The following is a 21,638-nucleotide window of genomic DNA, read 5'->3' as shown; positions in this document are numbered from 1 at the left end:
GTAGGTCATGTCACTTGCAGAAATTCTGAGATGATTCTGCACTTAAGGGAAGTATTGATAAAGGGATGGGACAGATTATAGGAGTCAGGTGATTTTTCCTGGTGAAAAGGGAATTGTCTGCATCTTAACATCAGTATAACCTAGGAACTAGTTATTGACTTTCTCCATACCAAAGATATTCTATGTCCGATTAGTAGTCAAGGAGTGGATGTAGAGGTGGTCAACTTCTTCAAGTACTTCGGTGTCCACATTAATGACAGCTTTGACCAGTCTCAGAACACAGAGGAACTGTATAAGAAAGGGCAGAACAGGCCCTTTTTCCTTAGGAGAATGTATTCTTTTAACATGGGAAGTGACATCCTTCATATCATCTATATCTTTTTAAGTTCAGTACGATTTTCTATACTGTGGTGTGCTAGGCTGGTAAGAGATGCCTGCCGAATCAACAAACGAATTAAAATTGTAAGCTCAGTTATGGGACACACTTTAGACTCCCTGGAGGTAGTAGCAACGGAGAGAGTTAAAATAAAGCTGAATGTCATTATAAACAATGCTGCACATTCTCTCTCTGACACACTAACTCTGAGTACCTTCAGCCAACAAAGTATTCATCAAAAGTGTGTCAAGAAATACTACAGGGGCTCCTTTATACCAATAGCAGTATGTCTGCATAATGCCTCAATGTGACTGTGACAGCCAAGTCAGAACTTTTCTTTCTTTTTAATTCTCTTGCTTTATAGTCATTCTGTTGCATGTACAGACCAAAGTGTTTGATATATTTATTTATTTACTTATCTACCTATTTATGTATGTATTTATTTAAAGAGTGTAAAAAGCCAAATTTCCCTCTAGGGACAAATCAAATTCTATCTAATGTAATCTATGTTAGAAGTGGGAAGTTTCCAAGTAAATCTATGAAATAAATATGACCTTTCTCCTCAGTTCATTATATAAAATAATAGAATATTCAATTCAAGTTTATTGTCACATGTACAGAGCACAGCAAAATTCTTACTTTTATGTTTTCTTCAGAATTGTGATTGTGGTATAATATAATGAATAAAACACAAGACAAAACACAAGAAAGGCCTGTGTAATATTCAGTACAAACATCTTTACATAGATTTATGATCTCTGGATAGAAACATCTAATAGTGCTAGTGTTAATGGTTATGTACCATTTGCCCTTAGATAGCTGTTTATAATGTTATTGTTTGCTTTTCTATGACAGCATGTATTATGATTTTCTTGAACAAATGGAGCTGTGTTGTCATTAATACTCCAAGTCTGCTCCACTTACCCTCTGTAGTGCTTTGTGGTTCTAAATTGAGTAGGTGCCATACCAGGATATTATACAGCGAAGAATGGACTTCATTATTTTTTCCTATTGCCAGTTAATAAATGCTGTTGAAAATAATGTTCACTTTAACCTACTAAAATATCCAATGTTTTATTTTTATCTAATTAACTATTGGTCATTTTATAATGGTCTTTGACAAATTATTATAAACAATAAACATTGTTCCAGGTTGCAGACTTTGAACTATCACATTCTTTTGCTGCTAATATATATCTTGTAGAGCGTTCTTTATTCACTTGTGTGCATAGCACTTTAATTTAATTTGTCTTACATTTCACACAAATTATTTCAACATCGGTTGCACCTAAAGTGCACTTCAGTCATAGGTTGTGTGGTCTTCTCCCACTTTAAATTTAATAAAGCTTTGTATTCATTAATTTAGCTTTAGTAATTGAGTCGGTTTTTCAATGACTGTTATAAAATTGTATCTTTAAGTTCAATTAGAATGAAGACCCAGTACTATTACAGAAAACCTACAAATAAGAACATCCTAGAGGTTAGAGCTACTTGAGCAAAAAAAAAAAAAAATTAAAATATGCAGTCTGAAGTTTCCTTATTAGGGTCTTTGTGTTTATCTTTACTTGAACTGCCAGAGGTAGTTGTTTAGTCTATCTGGTGCTTTTTCAGGCAGTTGTTTATAGAGTATTTGAAGAGAAGTGAAGTTATCTGGATCATAAAACTGGCTTTGTCAACATTTCCCTTTCCAAAAATACAAATATGTCTTTGTGTGTGTATGTATATATGTATGTATGTATGTGTGTATGTATGTGTGTATGTGTGTGTGTATATATATATATATATATATATATATATATATATATATATATATATATATATATACATATACACAGTGCATCCGGAAAGTATTCACAGTACATCACTTTTTCCACCTTTTGTTATGTTACAGCCTTATTCCAAAATGGATTAAATTCATTTTTTCCTCAGAATTCTACACACAACACCCCATAATGACAACATGAAAAAAGTTTACTTGAGATTTTTGCAAATTTATTAAAAATAAAAAAATTGAGAAAGCACATGTACATAAGTATTCACAGCATTCCCGTTTCCCCTGATTATCCTGGAGATGTTTCTGCAGCTTAATTGGAGTCCACCTGTGGTAAATTCAGTTGATTGGAGATGATTTGGAAAGGCACACGCCTGTCTATATAAGGTCCCATAGTTGACAGTTCATGTCAGAGCACAAACCAAGCATGAAGTCAATGGAATTGTCTGTAGACCTCCGAGACAGGATTGTCTCGAGGTACAAATCTGGGGAAGGTAACAGAAAAACTTCTGCTGCTTTGAAGGTCCCAATGAGCACAGTGGCCTCCATGTTGCATGGTGGTGGCAGCATCATGCTTTGGGGATGTTTTTCAGTGGCAGGAACTGGGAGACTAGTCAGGATAAAGGGAACGATGACTGCAGCAATGTACAGAGACATCCTGGATGAAAACCTGCTCCAGAGCGCTCTTGACCTCAGACTGGGGCGACGGTTCATCTTTCAGCAGGACAAAGACCCTAAGCACACAGCCAAAAATCAAAGGAGTGACTTTAGGACAACTCTGTGAATGTCCTTGAGTGGCCCAGCCAGAGCCCAGACTTGAATCCGATTGAACGTCTCTGGAGAGATCTTAAAATGGCTGTGCACCGACGCTGCCCATCCAACCTGATGGAGCTTGAGAGGTGCTGCATAGAGGAATGGGCGAAACTGGCCAAGGATAGGTGTGCCAAGCTTGTGGTATCATATTCAAAAGACTTGAGGCTGTAATTGCTGCCAAAGGTGCATCGACAAAGTATTGAGCAAAGGCTGTGAATACTTATGTACATGTGATTTCTCAGTTTTTTTTATTTTTAATAAATTTGCAAAACCTCAAGTAAACTTTTTCACGTTGTCATTATGGGGTGTTGTGTGTAGAATTCTGAGGAAAAAAATGAATTTAATCCATTTTGGAATAAGGCTGTAACATAACATGACTGTAACTAGACCTAAAATAACATGAAATAACACCCTTTAGTCAAAAGTTAAAACTGTGCTCCATGACAAGACAGAGATGGCAGTTCTTTCTCACAATTAAAAGAATGCAAACATATCTTCTCTTCAAAGGAGCGCGTGTAGCAGAAAATGTCAGAGAGAGAGAGCGAGCGTGACGGAAAAGCAAACATCAATCAAAAAATCAATACGCGCTGTTGGGCTTTTAAGTATGCGCACCGCGATAAAGCAGCCGCAAAGAAGGGAGCAAAGTGAAGGTAATCTTTCAGCATTTTTTAGAGTAGCGTCCATATCTTCTAGGCAAACAGCCTCTGTGCAAACAGCCCCTCTGCTCACACCCCCTCCGTCAGGTGCAGAGAATGTCAGAGAGAGTGAAAGAAAAGCAAACAATCAAGCACTGCTCGGGAAGCACATCGTATATCATTGAGGAGTTTTATTTAATACGTAAGACATGCTCTGATTGGGTAGCTTCTAAGCCATCCGCCAATAGCGTCCCTTGTATGAAATCAACTGGGCAAACAAACTGAGGAAGCATGTGCTTTAAATTAAAACACCCATTGTCTGCAAAATTCTGTGAACCACCGAAAAATCTGTGATATATATTTAGATATGCTTACATTTAAAATCCGCGATGGAGTAAAGCCGCGAAAGTCAAAGCGCGATATATCGAGGGATCACTGTATACCTTGTCCTCTCTTTCTCATCAGTATTTTATAGCTGTAATAATTTAGTCTGTACAAGTTCTATACTGTACACCAGGTTTGGCGAAACCCCGCAGCCTCTGATATCCTTGAAATAAAAACAAAACAAGTTAGGATTTTAACTAATAAATCTAATCAGATTCAATCTGAGTCGATAATACTTGTCATTTTTATATCTTTGAGCATTCATTAGTCTCAACATAGGCAATACGCAGTTTTGCTGCTCATTACTCGAAGCTAGCATATTCCTGCAAAATATTCATTAATGTTAGGCAAAAGACAACTAGAGCTTGTCATGTTGTGTACAGGACTTCACATGTTGAAGTAACACTTGCTAATTTAAGCACATACTGAATGATTAGTATATCACGTCTGTCATTAATGTCACCAGATTTGTAGTAAATATTGACAAATTAATCATTATTCCTCCACATGAAAGAGACACATGCATGTCATTTCTGTGGTTAGTGTATTGGTAGTGTGATGAATATTGTATCAGTTTTGTTTACATTATATTCTGAATAAGCTATGTAATATGAATGCTTCACTGTTTGGTCATCATTTGTTCTTTTGTTACATGCATAATCTCACTTTAGGGCCATGTGAAGTTCTTTTCCTGTCTGTAGGAGATACAGGAGTCAAACTTAGCATATTACCAATTTAGAGTCACCAATCAACCTAAACCACAGGTATTAGGTGGCCTGCTATAATATTTTTTTTTCATTAAACAAGAAGCCACAAATATTTTTTAAAAGAAATGTTAAAATTTTAGACAAGTTCATTTGTTGTAAGTAAAATGAAATGTAGTTCTCGATTGAACAGTAAATTTAAAATTGTAAAATGACACATTATTCCCAATAGTCACTAGTGATATAGGTTTGCATTAAGGTTAAAGTACCAAAAGTACAGTATCTGAAAAATGTTATTTCTTATTAGTAACAAAGCACACAAGAGAGTAAGAAACAAAGATACTAAATAGTGCCCAACTGTGCCTTTGTATGTTACTTTTATGTATCTTTATTAGATAGAGTGGCTTCCCTACTTTATTCCAGCATTACAAAGCTACACCCTTCCTTCCTTAGCCCATCTCTCTTTCAGTTACAAACCAATCTTGTCCTGCTTTTAAATGCAACTGATACTAGTTGTTAAGGGTTATTTTGTTGCTGTTGATAAAGATAAAGGATAAATGTTATCAAAATAAAACTCAAATTCTTTTTTTCCTGCCTAGACTGCTCAGTATTTAACTGTTTTAATTTTTTTTCTCTTTTTTCTGATTGATTAGGTGCTTGTCCTGTCCTTGATGACAGTGGAGCTGTTTGGCATGATGGGTCTTATAGGTATCAAGTTGAGTGCTGTACCTGTGGTCATCCTTATAGCTTCTGTTGGTATTGGAGTTGAGTTCACTGTTCATGTTGCACTGGTAAGAGAAACTTTAAAATACTTGAAATGTATCAGTAAACAAATTAAAGTTGTACAGATGCTGATTCATATACAGTATATTGATGTTATGTGTATGTTCTTGATCTTGTTTATTAAATTCTGAAAATATATTTAAATATTTCTTTTGTCTCACGGCTCATTATTAAGTAATAATTTTCTGGATTTAAGCTATTTTGGGTAAAATAAAAGTTTCGTTTGAGTCTTATATATTTTTTTAAAAGTGCACACCACCCCAAGTACTAAAGATTTTAAGTTATTTTAATTGTTTGTTTACATATTATAATAGTCTTTGACTGATAATTTAAAGATTTTATTTCAATAAGATATGGTTTCATCTTAATGCATTTATTTTTTAGGCATTTCTTACAGCCATTGGTGATAGACACCGCAGGGCAGTTCTGGCCCTAGAGCAGATGTTTGCTCCAGTTCTTGATGGTGCTGTATCCACACTGCTGGGGGTGCTAATGCTTGCTGGATCTGAATTTGACTTCATTGTCAGGTAATCCCTTTGTATGTGTGTGTGTGTGTATGTATGTATATATACACAGGGTGAATCAAAATTATGTTATGTTTAGTATGTTTTGTGAATAAATTGTTTCTGCCATTCAAATGTTAACATAATTTTGACTCCCCTTGTGTATATATGTGTGTATATATATTGTGGAAAATCAGCCTCACCACAGACAGGCAGATACCAATGGTTCAAGCACCACAAACATTTTATTTACAATATCTATTTACAAGTGTCCCGCACACAACCCAGTGCCCCTGCACCACACACCCTCAAGTCCGGGCTTCTCTTTAATCCTCTCTTCACCTCCTCTCCTCCGAGCTTCGTCCTCTTCCAGCTGATGAATGGAGGGAGGCAGCCCTTTTTTATGTCCACCCGGACATGCTCCAGGTGCCTCCTGACAAGCTTTCTACGACACTTCCTGGTGTGGCAGACGTGCCACATGAGCACCCAGAAGCACTCCAGGTGTCCCTGGTATTTCTTGTGCTGACGTCCAGGGCTTCACAGACTTCCGGGCGTGGTCTTTTCTCTGGGTAACTGCCAGAAAATTCTTCCTTTCACTCTACTCATCCATACGTTAGATTGTGATTGGCAGGCTAAAATCTTTTAGTAAAACCATGTCCCTGAAATATCATGAAACATATAAACACTTTACAGTTTTTATTAGTTCTTTATTTTGAACCAGCTGGGTTTCTTGTCAAGCATGGTTTGTCCTATACTCAAGCTTTTCTTAGAAGGAACTGACTTCGAGAGATTACCTTGTCATTGAGGTTTCCTGGCTTTTCAAAAACTCATGACAGAGAAATACACCAAAAAAGAGCACAGCAGGCATCCAGTTAGAATTTTTTCTATTTATTCCTCCACAACAACTGTGTTTGAATTTATACAAAACATGTACATTTTGAAATATTTGAAGTGTTTTACTATTTTGATACATTCTTGTTTTCCTTTCAAATAACAATCCTTTAGCTAGTTTCAAGTTTCTGAAGCTGTGTCTTCAGGGATTTGCAGGATTTGATCACGTAGTCACACCATGAGCAAACAGTAGGTATTAAACAGGCCAATCCTTTAGATTCTTAGACAACAGACAAGACTGTCTACCACATTTCTTATAGACCTTGCTTTTGGAAAATATGTAGTAACTAAAGATATTTTTAAAACTTACTGTCCAAATCAACAGTGCTGCACATTACCCACAAACTCATACAAGTAAAAAGTTAGTTATTTCTTACATAATTTTAAAGTAAATATCAATGTGGACCATCATTTAACAATGGCAATCTTGTACTTTGAGTTCAATTAAGACTATGATGCTTTGCCACTGAATGAAAAGCAGAGTGTGTGGTGTCTGTTTTTATTTCCCACTTCCACTATGAAATTTGAGAAGACCAGTTAAACAGATGCGTTTCCTACACTTAACTAGAGAAAACAAAAAATAGAACAAACAGTCTGTATTAACACAGGCTCTTTGTGAGTGATGCTGGAAACTGTTTGGTTTGGGGCTAGAGAGGTCTGTGGAGGAAGGCAGATTAAGAAAATTAACAACTTATGTTGGAGGTCAGGTGCACACAGCTTTAGAATAGGCCTGTTTATTCACAAGGACAAAAAACGTTCTGATTAGCCGAGTTTTAGAGGCTGTGACTACTCTGCTGTTTTACCTCCATCTATTCTATACGCTTGATACATTTAGTTTGTTTTAGTGATTGACTGTGACTATTTATTACAAACATTAATTCCATGACAATATTTTATATTAGTGTTTATTGTAATTACCATATTAAATTAAGACTGAGAAAACTAATAGTGTAGTCTTAGCATGCAACACATGTTCCCAATATTCTCATTTCATATGTCTGATAAGTTTTGAGTGAATATTTGTTTTTAACTGTGCATATTTAATTGATCATTTCTTGTGTAGCAGCTATCTTACCACTTTCTTAAATCTAGGAAGATATTGATCAAATATAACACAATTCACTTATGGAATTTCCCAAACTTGTCAAATAAAACACACACACACAACTGTTAGTAGAATTCAGTATCATCACCTTGTACCTAGTTGCATGGTGGCCATTTAGTCTAAACTACCTCTGTGCACTGTGTTAACTGGTAAACCTTTTCCGTTTCACTGACAGACTTACCATTACTTTCCTTCAAGTATCCTAAACTATGACCCTGAATGGTGGGAAAGCACAAGTACTCCAGGGCCTGTCCCCATTCTACTGTGTCTACTACAGCATGTTAGCTTTGTTTCTTTTTTATCCTTTCTCTTCTGTTTTTACATCTGAACTGGTGGAAGCAAAACAAGAGTATTCAGAGAAGCTAAATTGTCTAACAAAATATTAGTTTGAAGTGCAGCTACACCATTGTGAAATCATCTCTTTCACTGAAAATGCTTTACTTTACTAAAGAATGGGTAATGTTTATTGTAAAACACTAGCTTCCGTGTTCTTTCAAATACACCAAAGGGAAGAAACGGTAAGAGGTACATAACATAATATGTAGGTATTTAATCCTATTGATATTTTTAAAGTAGTAGGAAAAGATTTTCATTTCACAAGTGAGAAAAGACAAAAATGTGGAAGGGTAAACAAGAGCAAGCTTAACCAATAACTTACCTCATTTAATTAGGGAATAAACCTGCAAGATTTGATGCCAGGAGAGCACTGTTTACTAGTGCTAACTGTTCAAATTCAATACCCTACACTTCATTTGTTAGCACCGTGAGCTTCTCTGACTACACTTCAGGACAGGGTTGTTGTTATTTTTGTTATTATTTTACTTTAGCATTTTATAGTTGGCACTCAGTTAAACAACTAACTAACCAGCTAACTTTGTCTGCCTTTTTTCTTTCTCCTTTAAATCAACTAACTCTTTTACTGTTTGAGGACTTTAGCTTCACAAAAGGTAATTGTTTACACTTATTTTCTAGAGTGAGATCTTTGTATAATTTGGCTAACCCTCCTCTATTTTGTATTTCTTCTTCTAGGTACTTTTTTGCAGTACTGGCTATATTGACAATTTTGGGCATTCTTAATGGACTAGTTTTGCTTCCTGTTCTGTTGTCATACTTTGGACCATATCCTGAAGTAAGTGTTTAAATGCTAAAATGAGTACATTACTTTCAATGTCAATTTTAAGTCGAAAATGTTGGTTAGTAAAACTAGAAGTAGAGTTTTTTTAACTTTAGAGGAAAGCATCATGTTTTATAATGAATGTTTTCAAGAATATGTAATCAGCGTGAAGATTATGTAACTGTGTCTTAATGGCTTTTGTCAGCCCCTGCTTTTCTAATCTTTACTATAATTTAGTTGCAGTGCTCCTTTACGCAAGTTAATATGAAAATTGATCCAAAGGCTGGTTTTAGCAGAGACCAAGAAGCGATTGGAGTATTAGCCTGTACATGGAAGAAAGTGGTGTAATAAACTGAGAAAAATGAATCAGAGAAGTAGTCATGTGCAATTAGACAAACAGCAAGAAAAACTACTTTAATGAATTCAGACCTTTTTATTTTGTCATTTAATTCAAACAGTCACTGTTTGAATTTGGACAGCAGCTTACATTTTAAATTTGAAAATGAAAAAATAAAGGCAAATAGTAAGCAATAGGCTTTTTTAAAAAAAAAATGTACAGTGCTGTGTTTTTTATTTGTTGCAGTGTGACACACAGCATAAATGTAGGTAAGAAATAAGTTCTACATAATTAAAATAGTAATCCATATTTATAGTTACACCTCGAGAATTATGAATGTCTAGCTGATACACTGAAGAAAAAAAACACAACTATATAAATAAAGCAAATGTATGTCTTAACAGGAAAAAGCTGATTTAAAATGATTAAAACCTATAAGTGCATGTGTATTTACATTTAAGCAATGTTTAATTGCCAAGATCAATTACTTGACTGTGTGAGAATATATATATAACATTGTGGCGGACGGCTTGGGCTCTTGCCTGGCCGGGACGCCTGGAGAATGGAAGGCTAATACTCCAATCGCTTCTTGGTCTCTACTAAAACCAGCCTTTGGCTCAATTTTCATATTACCTTGCGTAAAGGAGCACTGCAACTAAATTATAGTAAAGATTAGAAAAGCAGGGGCTGACAAAGGTACAACATAAAAGGGGCCGCCTCACTCCATTTAGGGAACTTGAGTCAGGAGGTGGAAGACAGAGCTTGTATGGAGGAGTGTTAGGTGGTAAAGAGAAGAAGAAAAGAAAGAAAGAGAGAGGAAAAAAATGACTTTATTTGTGGTGATTTGTGAGCACAAGGGAAATGAAAATAAAAACTCTGTGTGTCTGTCTGTGTCTAGGGCTGATTTACCACTATATACAGTGGAACCCGAAGTAATTTCCCCCATAGGATTGTATGTAAATACAATTAATCCATTCCAGACTGTACAAACTGTATGTAAATATACTTTCTTTAAAGATTTTTAAGCACAAAAATAGTTAATTATACCATAGAATGCACAGTGTAATAGTAAACTAAATGTAAAAACATTGAATAACACTGAGACAAACACCCAGGCTCCCTGCTCAGCTAGCTGCATGCGAGCCTGCGCTCGCTCTCTCTCTCCTGCACCGGCTTTCTCCTCCTGCTTCCTGCCTTCTCCTGCAACCTCCCATTCTTTCCTGTTCTCTTCTTTTTCCCTTTAGCCGACTCGTGCTTCTATTTATGAAGAGGATGTGGTAGTCGTGGCAATCAGCAGCTCCTGGGAACAATTACGGATGCGGACCGCTTCTCACCTGTGCACTTAGGTGACAAACGCCCACATCACGAAATCCTCAGGAACTACTTTGGCCACACACCACCACGCCCCCTCGCTAAGCCGCGAGTGCGGTGATTATTTATTAAAACTGGCCTTTTGGCGGAGTTGTGGGCCCGCTATACCACAGGAGGAAGCTGGGTTGAGAGGAGGTTACAGTTTTGAGGGAGAGTCCCTCTGCATGATGCACCGAGAACAATGTACAGTACAGGGAGAGACTGAACACGTGTGGAAATCATCGGCGCTTATGAACCAGAAGGGAAACTGGCTTGTTCGTCACCTGAGTGTGTGGTCGTGAACAGATGCAAAAGTTTGACGAACTTTTTGGTCATAACCCGATTTGTACATGTTCAGAGACGTTCATGACCCAAGGTTCCACTGTATATATATATATATATATATATATATATATATATATATGTACTAATTTTTAATTAAGCCTTCTTTCAGATAGGTACATTACAGAAAAAAAATCAAATAATATGACAGCTTGTAATTATGAGAAGTGTTTTATTTTCTTTTATGCCATATGTATTATGGATACATATTTTGCATGTATTTTAATGGTTAAAGTATGCATTTTAAGGACATTTTATTTTTGTAGTATTTTTATGGTAACAAAACAATAATCCTACAGAATTTCATTGAATTTGTTTAAATATTCTTGAATATTCCTAAGTACCATTTTGCCCTTTTAAAACAAACATATAGGTATAAAGTGAAATTTAAGATTCAGTGGCAAAAACAAGGAATATAAGAGAGATTTCATCCACATACATGAGCCTATTTTATTAGCATTGTGCAAAGTCCATTTTAGCAGTCCATCTCAGGGCACACAACCACACTCACACAGGACCATTTTGGCATCACTACTTAATCTAACTTGAATGTTTTTTGAGAAGTGGGTATACAATCTACACTGATGTGGAGAAAATGTGAAAACTCCATGCAGAAGAAGTCAAATGTGGGGTTTCCAGGATATTAGGTCCATGAAAGAGCAGCACTAGCAGTCATGCCATAGTGCTGTTAAGTCTTGGTATTACCTGAAAAAAAAAATATATATATATATATATATATATATATATATATATATATATGATAATGTGAAACCCTCTATCTGAGATGTACTAGTTGTATTATTCATCTGTTTTCTTTGAAGAAGAAGTTGCCAAACAATTGCTATCAGTTAACTGGCTGCAGTAAGTTGAGTAGCTTCTCTTTGGCAGCTAATCCCAAATATGGCTTCAGTCATATTCAAACATTAAAGTGGTCCTCGTGCTAAAATCTCGCAGATTATTTTTTGCTATAGGCGGTGATGAAGCAAGTAAAATCTAAAACAAGATGAAGCAAGAAACATTGAATTTAAAAGAGAAAAACTATGGGATAAAGCATAATATTTACATACAGTTTGAAGACTGGGAAACAGGAATTAACAAGGAATTACTGTCATTATATCCAAAGTAGATACTTGAAACTGACTTAGACTGTGAAATACCTCAGATTCTGTGATAATAACTGCAATTGAATCGTTCTACTAATAATTTTGTTTTGCTAATAATTGAAGAATCTTTTTTATGTAGTTTTTCTTTCTGGTTTTCAGCTTTATAACACAAATATTTATTTCAGGTATCTCCAGTTGATGGTAGAGGCAGGCTACCAACACCATCTCCACAGCTGCCAGCTAGAACTGTGAGATTTTCTGTCCATCCAAGTAATGTGACCAGTGGCTCTGATTCATCAGATTCAGAATACAGTTCTCAAACTACAGTATCAGGAATTAGTGAGGAGCTTCGCCAGTATGATTCCAACCCCGGTTCCTCCCATTCAACTCGCCAGATAATTGTTGAAGCCACAGAAAATCCTGTGTTTCCCAGGTCTACAGTAAGTATGATATAAAATTATAAAAATTACCATTTAGCTGTTGTATCTGAACAAATGATAAACTTGTCTTCACCTCACTTTCAAACTTGTTTTATTTTTAGACTGTTACTGTGGTTTGTTGTCTCACCCTCCTTGTTATGTACCTTTTCTTCTTGTTATTTTTCTGTAAGACTCACATAGTCGTTTACTTTATTTGTTTGATAAATGTTTATTTATTTATTTCACAAATGGTTATTTATTTTATAAAGTAGAAACAATCATGCACACCATAACATGGCACATCTATTAGCATAGGAACTGTTTAGACTTGCTGATCAATTCAGTTGTTGCACTTTGGAGAAAATGAAAGTACCCAAAGGAAATTTATTTAATAAATAGAGATAAGCAAACTTCTTGCATGCTGCAATCTACATGAAAGTGAACAATGATGAAAGCATTCTAAGGCACAAAAGCTACCTGGTGTAATGTAACTCTCTTTCATATTTTCTTTATTATGTTTTCATAGCACCTCAAAGTTTTAAAAATTGACCTATCAATAGTTCAGTTTAGTTTTCCTTTTTAATCAATTTAAAAAAATCTGTACAGAAGCATTTTGGAATTTCACAGTCATTCCATGGTCATTTGTAAAATGCTGCTACTCGAAAACTGAAGCATCCATCATAAAGTTAGCCAAGCTACACTCTCATTGTGAGAAATTTCTTAATATGGTAAACAAAGTCAAAACTGACTTTAGAAATTCACACATCACATCTATACTAATAAAAGACAAAGCCCTCACTGACTGACTAACCTACTCACTCACTTACTCATCACTAATTCTCCAACTTCCCGTGTAGGTAGAAGACTGAAATTTGGGAGGGTCATTCCTTACAGGTTACTTACAAAAGTTAAGCAGGTTTCATTTCAAAATTCTACGCGTAATGGTCATAACTGAATCCTACTTACATACATATATACAGTACATCCATAGCCTGCAGCTCAGTCGCCATGTGAGGCAGAGTTGCGTCCCCCATCACCACACCTTCCACGTAGTTGGCTGCCTGCCTATATTGCATCCCCCATCCCCACTCCTCCCACGTAATTGACTGCCTGCCCATATAAGGCCGTCCATCAGCAGCAATCCAAGCTGTGAGAAAACAGTAAAAAGGAGGTGTGTCAGACGTCATGGTACATTTTCTGATGCAGCTAGACGAAAACAACTTCGTCACGCTGCCGCCAAATACTCGCAGAAAAATCCACAAGTTAATAGACACGCTGTCGCTAAATACTCGCAGGCAAATCCTCAGCTTAATAGAGATGTTGTCGCTAAATACTCGCAGGCAAATCCACAACTTCATAGAGACGCTGCCGCTAAATATTCACAGGCAAATCCACAAGTTAATACCGGGAATGCCTGTTAAACATCTTAGATTCACAAGTAGCGATTTGGATAGTGAACACTTCGATGAATGAAACCTATTATCTTTACAATGGTTGACAAACATGGAATGTAACTAGAACACAACAAGTCCTCCAAATACGAACCTGATTGAAAGAAATAATGATAATCAAATCCTTGATGACAGCAACACTCATAACAGTGACAAAACAATTACATTGACAATCATGTTATGTTATTTTTAAAATGTTTCCTTTTCTTTTTCATAACTTCTTTAACACACTACTTCTCCGCTGCGAAGCGCGGGTATTTTGCTAGTAACTAATACTAACAATTGTACTGAATGAAGCAATTGAACTGTGTTTTTCTAATGAAACATTTTCAAAAGATAGCTTAGCCAATGAAAAAGAACAACTTCACCTAGGTTTAATGTGTTCTGCGGTTTTTCAGATGTTTTACATGTTATGATTACAGTGTACATTTTATACTGTTTTTCTTGCCCTTTACCCATTTAACAACATTTAAATTAACTTTTATTTTGAAAATTGTAAGTTAAGTTGCATTTCATATCTCTTTTTATATACATTTTTAATTTCTGTTTGAAATGCAGAACATTACAATAGCACGCTACTCAATCAAACACATAATAATAGCGTCACAGATATAGCCATTTACTTCACAATCAATATACATAAAAACAGAAATACCAAGGTTTTTAATTGTTTAACTTGATTTTACCAGCTGATAAAGATCATCAAATTGTATCAAGCAATTTTCAAGGGAAAAAAATTCAAAGAATCTCTTGCAGAAAGAAAACCATTCATTATCGAGGTGTGGACGTTTTAAAGTAATACTGTGTGTCTGCGTGTTCATTTGATGTTATGTGTTTCTGATCATTTCTGATTATAGTTTAAAGATTTTCCTGGAATAATAGCTTTGATGTCACAGTGGGTTTGTCCCAACTGTATTAAGGCCTTATTAGTATTCTTGTTTTGCTATTTCATAGTACTGTGATTTTGATTTTGATGGTCCTTGCTTTATTTGAGAACTGAGCCAAGTGATCTTGTTATACAGTATAACACTCTCTTCTTAGTTGCTGCATATCTTTTTTATAACATACACTTTAATTTGTAAAAGGCCATCATTTTGTATTATAAGATGGAAAATGAAAGAACAGAAAAACATTTCACAGCATAGCCAAATATTGTACTTCTAACAGATGTGTTTACATCTTTAAATATTCTCCTGCAAACTCCTAAAGACCTGCAAATCTCTGCTGCTTGCATCTGTCCCCGGAGTCTTCCAGCCTATTCCATTAAACTTGGTAGTTAAAATCTTTAGAAATGGTTCAATCACATCCTTAGAAATATAGAGCATTCAAACCATATCAATGAAGTACACAAGAAACTAAAATAAAGAAACAGTTTTAGCTAAATTACACTTTGAAGCAAAATAAGAGAGACAAATGCATCCCCAGACTAAAACAAGAAATGGTGCTGTAGAGGTGAGTGTACAGTAAATTACCTCAGAATGAATGTAGCAGTGTCAGGGTGTACAGTAACTTTTGAAGTCTGTATTTAACATTGCTTGGTTTTTCATTTTCAGTAACAATAAAAAATAGTTTAGCAGCTAATGAACAGTTGTTTAGTAATCTTGATTTGACTCATGCAGACATTGCAGTACATACATTTACATAGTGTGAAAGATGCTATATAGTGCCCGACCCGGCACAGACTGATGCAGAGGCACATGTAAAAAATCACACAGGTTTTATTAGTTCTTCAGCTGTGAGGCACGTCTTCCCCGTGTCCCACAGGCCCAACGCAGTCCCAAAATGCACTTTACCAACACAAAGCAACAACTCTCCACCTTGTACCACCACTCCTCTCAGGCAAACTCATCCTCTTCCTCCCGATTCTGGCCCCTTAGTGGTGGAGGCTGGCCCGTTTTATACCCCACTCGGAAGTGTTCCAGGTGCTTGACCACCTGGTCCCAATTGCACCTCCGGGTGGGGCTCATGACTCGTCCAGCTGGGTTCTTGAATCTCGGCGGCACCTCCTAGCGGCCACCCCATCTCCCAACCAGGCAGTGGAGGACTCCATGTCCCATGGAGCCACGCGGGAGAGTGGGAAATGAACATTGGCCAGGGAGGCTGCCACCTAGCGTCACGGGGGAGGTATTGAGCAGTCCATGGTGGCTCCCCCGGAACATATGCAGCAGGGGAGTCCCGGCCGGGCATGGGACCCAGCTGTCCATCACAATAGTCAAGGCCATTTTTGGAAAAGAAATAACATACTGTGCGTGTCTTATTTGGTAGAAAAACAAAAATGCAAATAGGCAACTCTAGGGCATGATATGTGACTACAAGATGGCGAACTGAAACATCCCACATAGTGGCACACGGAAAAAGGTGACGCTGACTCGATATATTTTATTTCTTTTTTGGTTAAACCGAGTACTCAAAAACTCTAAACTAATATTTCTTTATGTTTGATATTTGGGTATGAATAAAAATCCCTAATGCAAAATATGTATGCACTGTACATGCATGTATTTCTCATCAATTACAGATTTCTACAATGACTATTGAAATGCTTCAGTGTCTACAAAATTCTAACATGTAATTTCTGATTTTGCAGGTTATTTTACCAGAGTCCAGGTATCACCAGTCTAGACCAAGACATCAAGCTCATTCTCAGGATACTCGATCGCAGCAATGTTGGAGAAATAACAGAGATACAAGAAGAGAGTCATCAAGGAACAATGAGCAGCATCAGCCACCACCTCCATATCGGCCACGTATGAATGCTTTTGAAGCTGCTAATGAACAGCATTCTGGCCCTAGTCATAGGGAACGCTTTGGACATCGCTCTCGTAATCATAATAGAAATGCAGCCTTTGCTTCAACAACTCCTTCTGCACCAACATACGGCCAACCTTTTACTACTGTGACTGCTTCAGCTTCCGTCACGGTGGCTGTTCACTCTACTCTGCCAAGTCAGGGTACCTCGTATAGGGCGTATCCATCTCATGAAGAGTATGAAACTGATCAGGAACCATTTGAGGATCCCCATGTGCCTTTTAATGTTCACAGTGTGAGAAGGGACTCAAAAGTAGACGTTACAGAGCTGCAGGACATGGAATGTGAATCAAGAAGTCATCCTAATGCCAGCTCTACTAGCTAAGGTGTGTCTCCTTGAGCTACAGTAATAGGTTTCATTGCATTAGCTTGAGCACATGTCTTTTGAAAAGTGTTATACTTTTTACCAAAATGCATTCACATTATACACTAATACAAATATGAGCCAAAACACACATTACATTACGACTCAATGTATCTATATTATTCGTAAAGATGTTTAACACTGCAGATTGCCTTATAAAAGGAGTGCTAGCCAGCTCTGAATACGTTGCAGGGTCACACCTGATGGCTTTTTGTTGATCTGACCTGTAATCCTAAAACCATGAGCTACTTACTACTAATGAAGCAACAAAGGCCCCATGCAGCTCAGTAATATTAAAAAAAAAACTTTTCTTTCACGTATATGTAATGTAATACATTTATGTATGCTCAGAAATCCTTTTAAATAATCTTTGTTGACTTAAATGGACACAAGTTGGCCTCTTGTCAGTTTTTGCATTCGTTGATTTTTCACAGAAATTCTCCATCTCACCCAAGCAGTATTGTTACAAAGAACGCATCTTCTGCAAGCTTTAAAATTACACCCAAAACGTTCATTAACTCTACTTATCTAAGCATCCGGCCACATCCTCCCATACCTAATCGTGCAGATTATTGTGGAAAAGACTTTTTATGCAACACCTAAATCCTAAGAGTATAGAGATAATCCTCCAGTCTGTATTTTTTTTATATAAATTGGGATGTTCTGTTTTATTATTTTCCCGCTTTGTATTCAATGTTTGCTTTTGACGAGTAACTTACTCTAGCAATCTTTTTTGTAGATTTTTAGGGACATTCAAAATTTGACTCATGACAAGTTTAAAAGTATCTTAACAGTATTCTTAATCAGTAGCCTTGAGTTTTATTTTCATATTCCTTTTCGTGTGTATTTTAAATTTGATTCTCTTTTACAGATGCATTTGAAGCACAAAAGGCCAAAGATGGGACATCCTTCTGCTCTTACATTTAAAGAAAACTGCTTGAAGTTATGGAAATAAAAGGGCATGCAGCATCAGGAAAACAGTTTACTGTTACTGTAAATTAGTGTATCTTTCTAAATATTTTTTTATTTAAAAAAGTGTACACATGTATAGTAAAAAAAAATAAACTATGGGTAGTTTCATTAGGAACTGTACAATAGTTAAATTGAGGACAAAATTTTGTCTGATCTGTACTTACTGTACATTACGTTTAATTATGGCACGGAGATCAATCATGTCATACATTTCAGCATACATTGTTGCTGCTTCCACATTGTATAATTTTCCTGTATAATTCTATGCAAATAATACTTTTATGCTATTTTTTTTTTGTTTGTTTATAGGTTTATGTGTGTGTGTTCGTGCCTTTCTCAGTGTGCACGTGTATGTGCATATGGTATATATGTGTGTGTACATATAAAGGTTCATATTTTTATTTTAATTTGTATATCACAAATTTTGTGGTATTATAAAATTGTACTTTTAACTTTCATACACGCTATGCGTGATATTTAAAAGGAGCAGATATGAAGAAAGAAAAAGCACGTTAGTCTTTGTATTCTGTAACTGTACCCTTTGCTTTTATTTTTCTTTTCATTTCATTTTGTTCTGATGCTGTAATTTTCCTGCCAGTGTGTGCTTGCCCTACAACTCAGATCTGTTGCTTAAATTGTCATAATTAGCAGACTTAGTTTCCTAAAATTGCAGGTTCCAACACTTCTTTTTCATTTAGAGACTTTCTTGTACATTAAGCACCGGCACTTGCTAAATAATGTCCTTTTCGGCACTGTATGGAATCTTTAGTTATTTTTGTATTGGTTATACGCTTTTTAAATAGTTTTTCCATGTATTCTATATAAGCTATTCAGATGAGCTCACTAAAGAAAACAAAAAGCAAATGCCTCCCCAACTCAGCACATTGTGTTGTATGATAACAAGGACAATATGCCACAATTTAGCACTAGCGGTGGACTGACCTAAGAGCATAAAAATCTTCCACAAAACTGTATGACACTAATTGGAAGCTAACCTCAATTCCCAAGTGTACATATGATTGTGTCAGAGGTTGGAATGGCTTCCTGCTGCTAACGCTAGGTTCTTTCTGTCACTGAAATACGTTCGATTTCCTCCTCTCGTGTCTGAAATCAGCTTCTATCAAACACAGCTGTGTTTCTCTTTTGTGTATTGCTTTTCATGATGTCGCCCCCTCTCTCTCTCTCTCTCTCTCTCTCTCTCTCTCTCTCTCTCTCCTCTGCTGTATTTTCTTCTGCAAAGTTTAGCTGTTTTCTCCTCAGGTCACATTGGCTAAAGGAGTTCTTAGTAGCTGGAAATTTCTTTTATGGTTTAGGGTTTTTTATTGTTGTTAATTTGTCTGTTTTTAACTATATTTTGATGATATTTATATTTTTGTATTATAAAAATATTTTTTTTTCTTTTTCTCCTTACAGTATTGCTCATATGCCAGTTTATAACAAAAATGCAGGGATTTTTACTTATTTTGTAAAACACTATTACAAGTATAATTTTACATTGTAATTGAATTTTATCTGTATAAAGTGCTTACTAATGTTAAATAGATAAAAAAGATTATATAACATTTACATTACGACTCAATGTAGCTATTAGAGTAAGGATGTAAAAAGGAAAAGTACTCAAACTGGGTTCCTCCAACTGCCTTTTTTGGCAGAGGTGGGTTGTGTCATTTCAGTTACAAAGATAAATGTATGCCATATAATTTATTTATATGAAAATTTATTTTTGTAGTGTACATAGTAGTTGTCTGTCTTTTGACAGAAGTATATTTTTAAAGAGTTTATATGTAATGATACCATTGTGTGGGAGCATACCAGAGAAGTGGCTATGGTGTGCACTGCCACCTCTGACCAATTCTCAAATGGAATGTTCTTGCAGTGCTAAATGAGAGTGATTATTCATATGGCTGTAAAATCTTTTTTTAGGTTTGTCAAAGTCTAGCCATGAAAATGGAAATTGTACAACTCTCTAAATAACAATTTTCAAACACTGATAGATTTCTAACAAATAAAAATATTATAACTTATTTGTGTGTTTATAACTCAAATAAAATGAAATTTAAAAGAAAAAGGCAATATTTCGTTTTGTTTTTTTTAATTTGCAGCACATCTCTTGGTCTTTCTGTACATTTTAGGATTACTGGAAATGCCTTTATGACTTACCTATTTCTTTTGAATACATTTGCACAAAAATAGCTTATTTATTTATTTATTTAAAGAGTTTGTTATGTGAGTTTTTCTTTTAGTAGAGTATAAAATAATTCAAACAGTATTCTTTTGATACTAACAAATAAGCCTGTTAAAATATGTGAAAATATCCTTGTAATTGTTTATTTAAAACTTACATACTGAAATTAACTGCGGTGGGCTGGCACCCTTTCCCGGGGTTTGTTTCCTGCCTTGCACTCTGTGTTGGCTTGGATTGGCTCCGGCAGACCCCCGTGACCCTGTAGTTGGGATATAGCGGGTTGGATAATGGATGGATGGATACCAGTGTTTCAATGCAAAACTCAATAAATTCTTTATATTTGAGTTGTGGAAACACTGGTGTACAAAAATAGCTGATCAAGAGTCCCTTGTAGTGGTGGAGAATGTTACTTTTAAAAGTAACTTGGTTACATTACACATTACTTACAAAAACACTAAATATGTGATATAATTATTATAAAATGTAGTGTGTAACAAACAATTCATTACTTTTGCTTAACTTCTTCTTTTATATGAAAAACTGGCCTACATTTATTATTAAGTCCTAAACCCATATAGGAACCTTCTTGAAACTGAGCAGACGCACAGCCAGATTTGATCATTTTCTGATGTTTTCTAAATATGTGTAAATCTTTATGTGCTGTGAAGTAAGTAACATCCATCACAGGGGTCTCCAATCCCCTTGATTGTTGATCATGTGTGATTTCCTCATAGTGCTTGCTTCTTCAAGGGATACCCCATTGCGCAGATCGTCAGTAGAGTGTCTAAGCTTCATGGTGGACACATTGACAAGTTATTGAAATTTATAAAGGTAAATTGATGTAATTATATTTTAGTTTTATGTATTAAGTTAAAACCTTTTTCTTTTTTTTTACTTCAATTTGTTCACCAGCAGTACTGTAGAGTATGTAGTTCAAAATGACAAATTTGCCTTCTTTTATCTTCAAATGTGATATTACTTTTGTAGGGAGTGCTAACATACAAGACATTTTCTAGGAGTTGGGAATCACTGCCTTACACCCAGTGGGGCTGCAATAATCACTGGCACATCTGTGACTCTAAATAGGGCAGGTTACATTTACCCCTCAACACATGCTTGATTAAATGTATATTTAGCATCCGCTGTTTGAAATTATTTTTAAAAATCCAGAATATTCTTCAAAAGAACATTTGAAATTCCCACGTGCGGCACTGCCCATTAAATACCC

The 21,638-nt window shown here is 35.8% G+C and overlaps 1 protein-coding gene across 4 annotated transcripts in view; it reads left to right on the top strand.

Moving 5' to 3' along the window:
• The window catches only part of ptch1 (patched 1), a 149,850-nt gene extending 129,559 nt beyond the window's left edge, over positions 1-20,291 (top strand). For 3 of the 4 annotated variants that reach the window (XM_039758855.1, XM_039758854.1, XM_039758853.1), the window contains 6 exons: positions 5,337-5,474; positions 5,851-5,993; positions 8,995-9,094; positions 12,397-12,651; positions 16,669-17,215; positions 18,125-20,291. In XM_039758855.1, coding sequence (XP_039614789.1) covers positions 5,337-5,474; positions 5,851-5,993; positions 8,995-9,094; positions 12,397-12,651; positions 16,669-17,214 — 1,182 coding nt within the window. In that variant the 3' untranslated portion in view covers position 17,215; positions 18,125-20,291. Of the gene's footprint in view, positions 1-5,336; positions 5,475-5,850; positions 5,994-8,901; positions 8,913-8,994; positions 9,095-12,396; positions 12,652-16,668; positions 17,216-18,124 lie in introns of those variants that run through there. The other variant, XR_005634334.1, reaches the window with a different exon arrangement.
• Positions 20,292-21,638: the final 1,347 nt, after the last annotated feature.

The sequence above is a fragment of the Polypterus senegalus genome, chromosome 7 (genome assembly GCF_016835505.1).
Source record: "Polypterus senegalus isolate Bchr_013 chromosome 7, ASM1683550v1, whole genome shotgun sequence".
In the NCBI taxonomy this organism is placed as follows: Eukaryota; Metazoa; Chordata; class Cladistia; order Polypteriformes; family Polypteridae; genus Polypterus; species Polypterus senegalus.
Note: the sequence above shows the minus strand (reverse complement) of the source record. Positions and strands in the feature narration are given on the sequence as shown.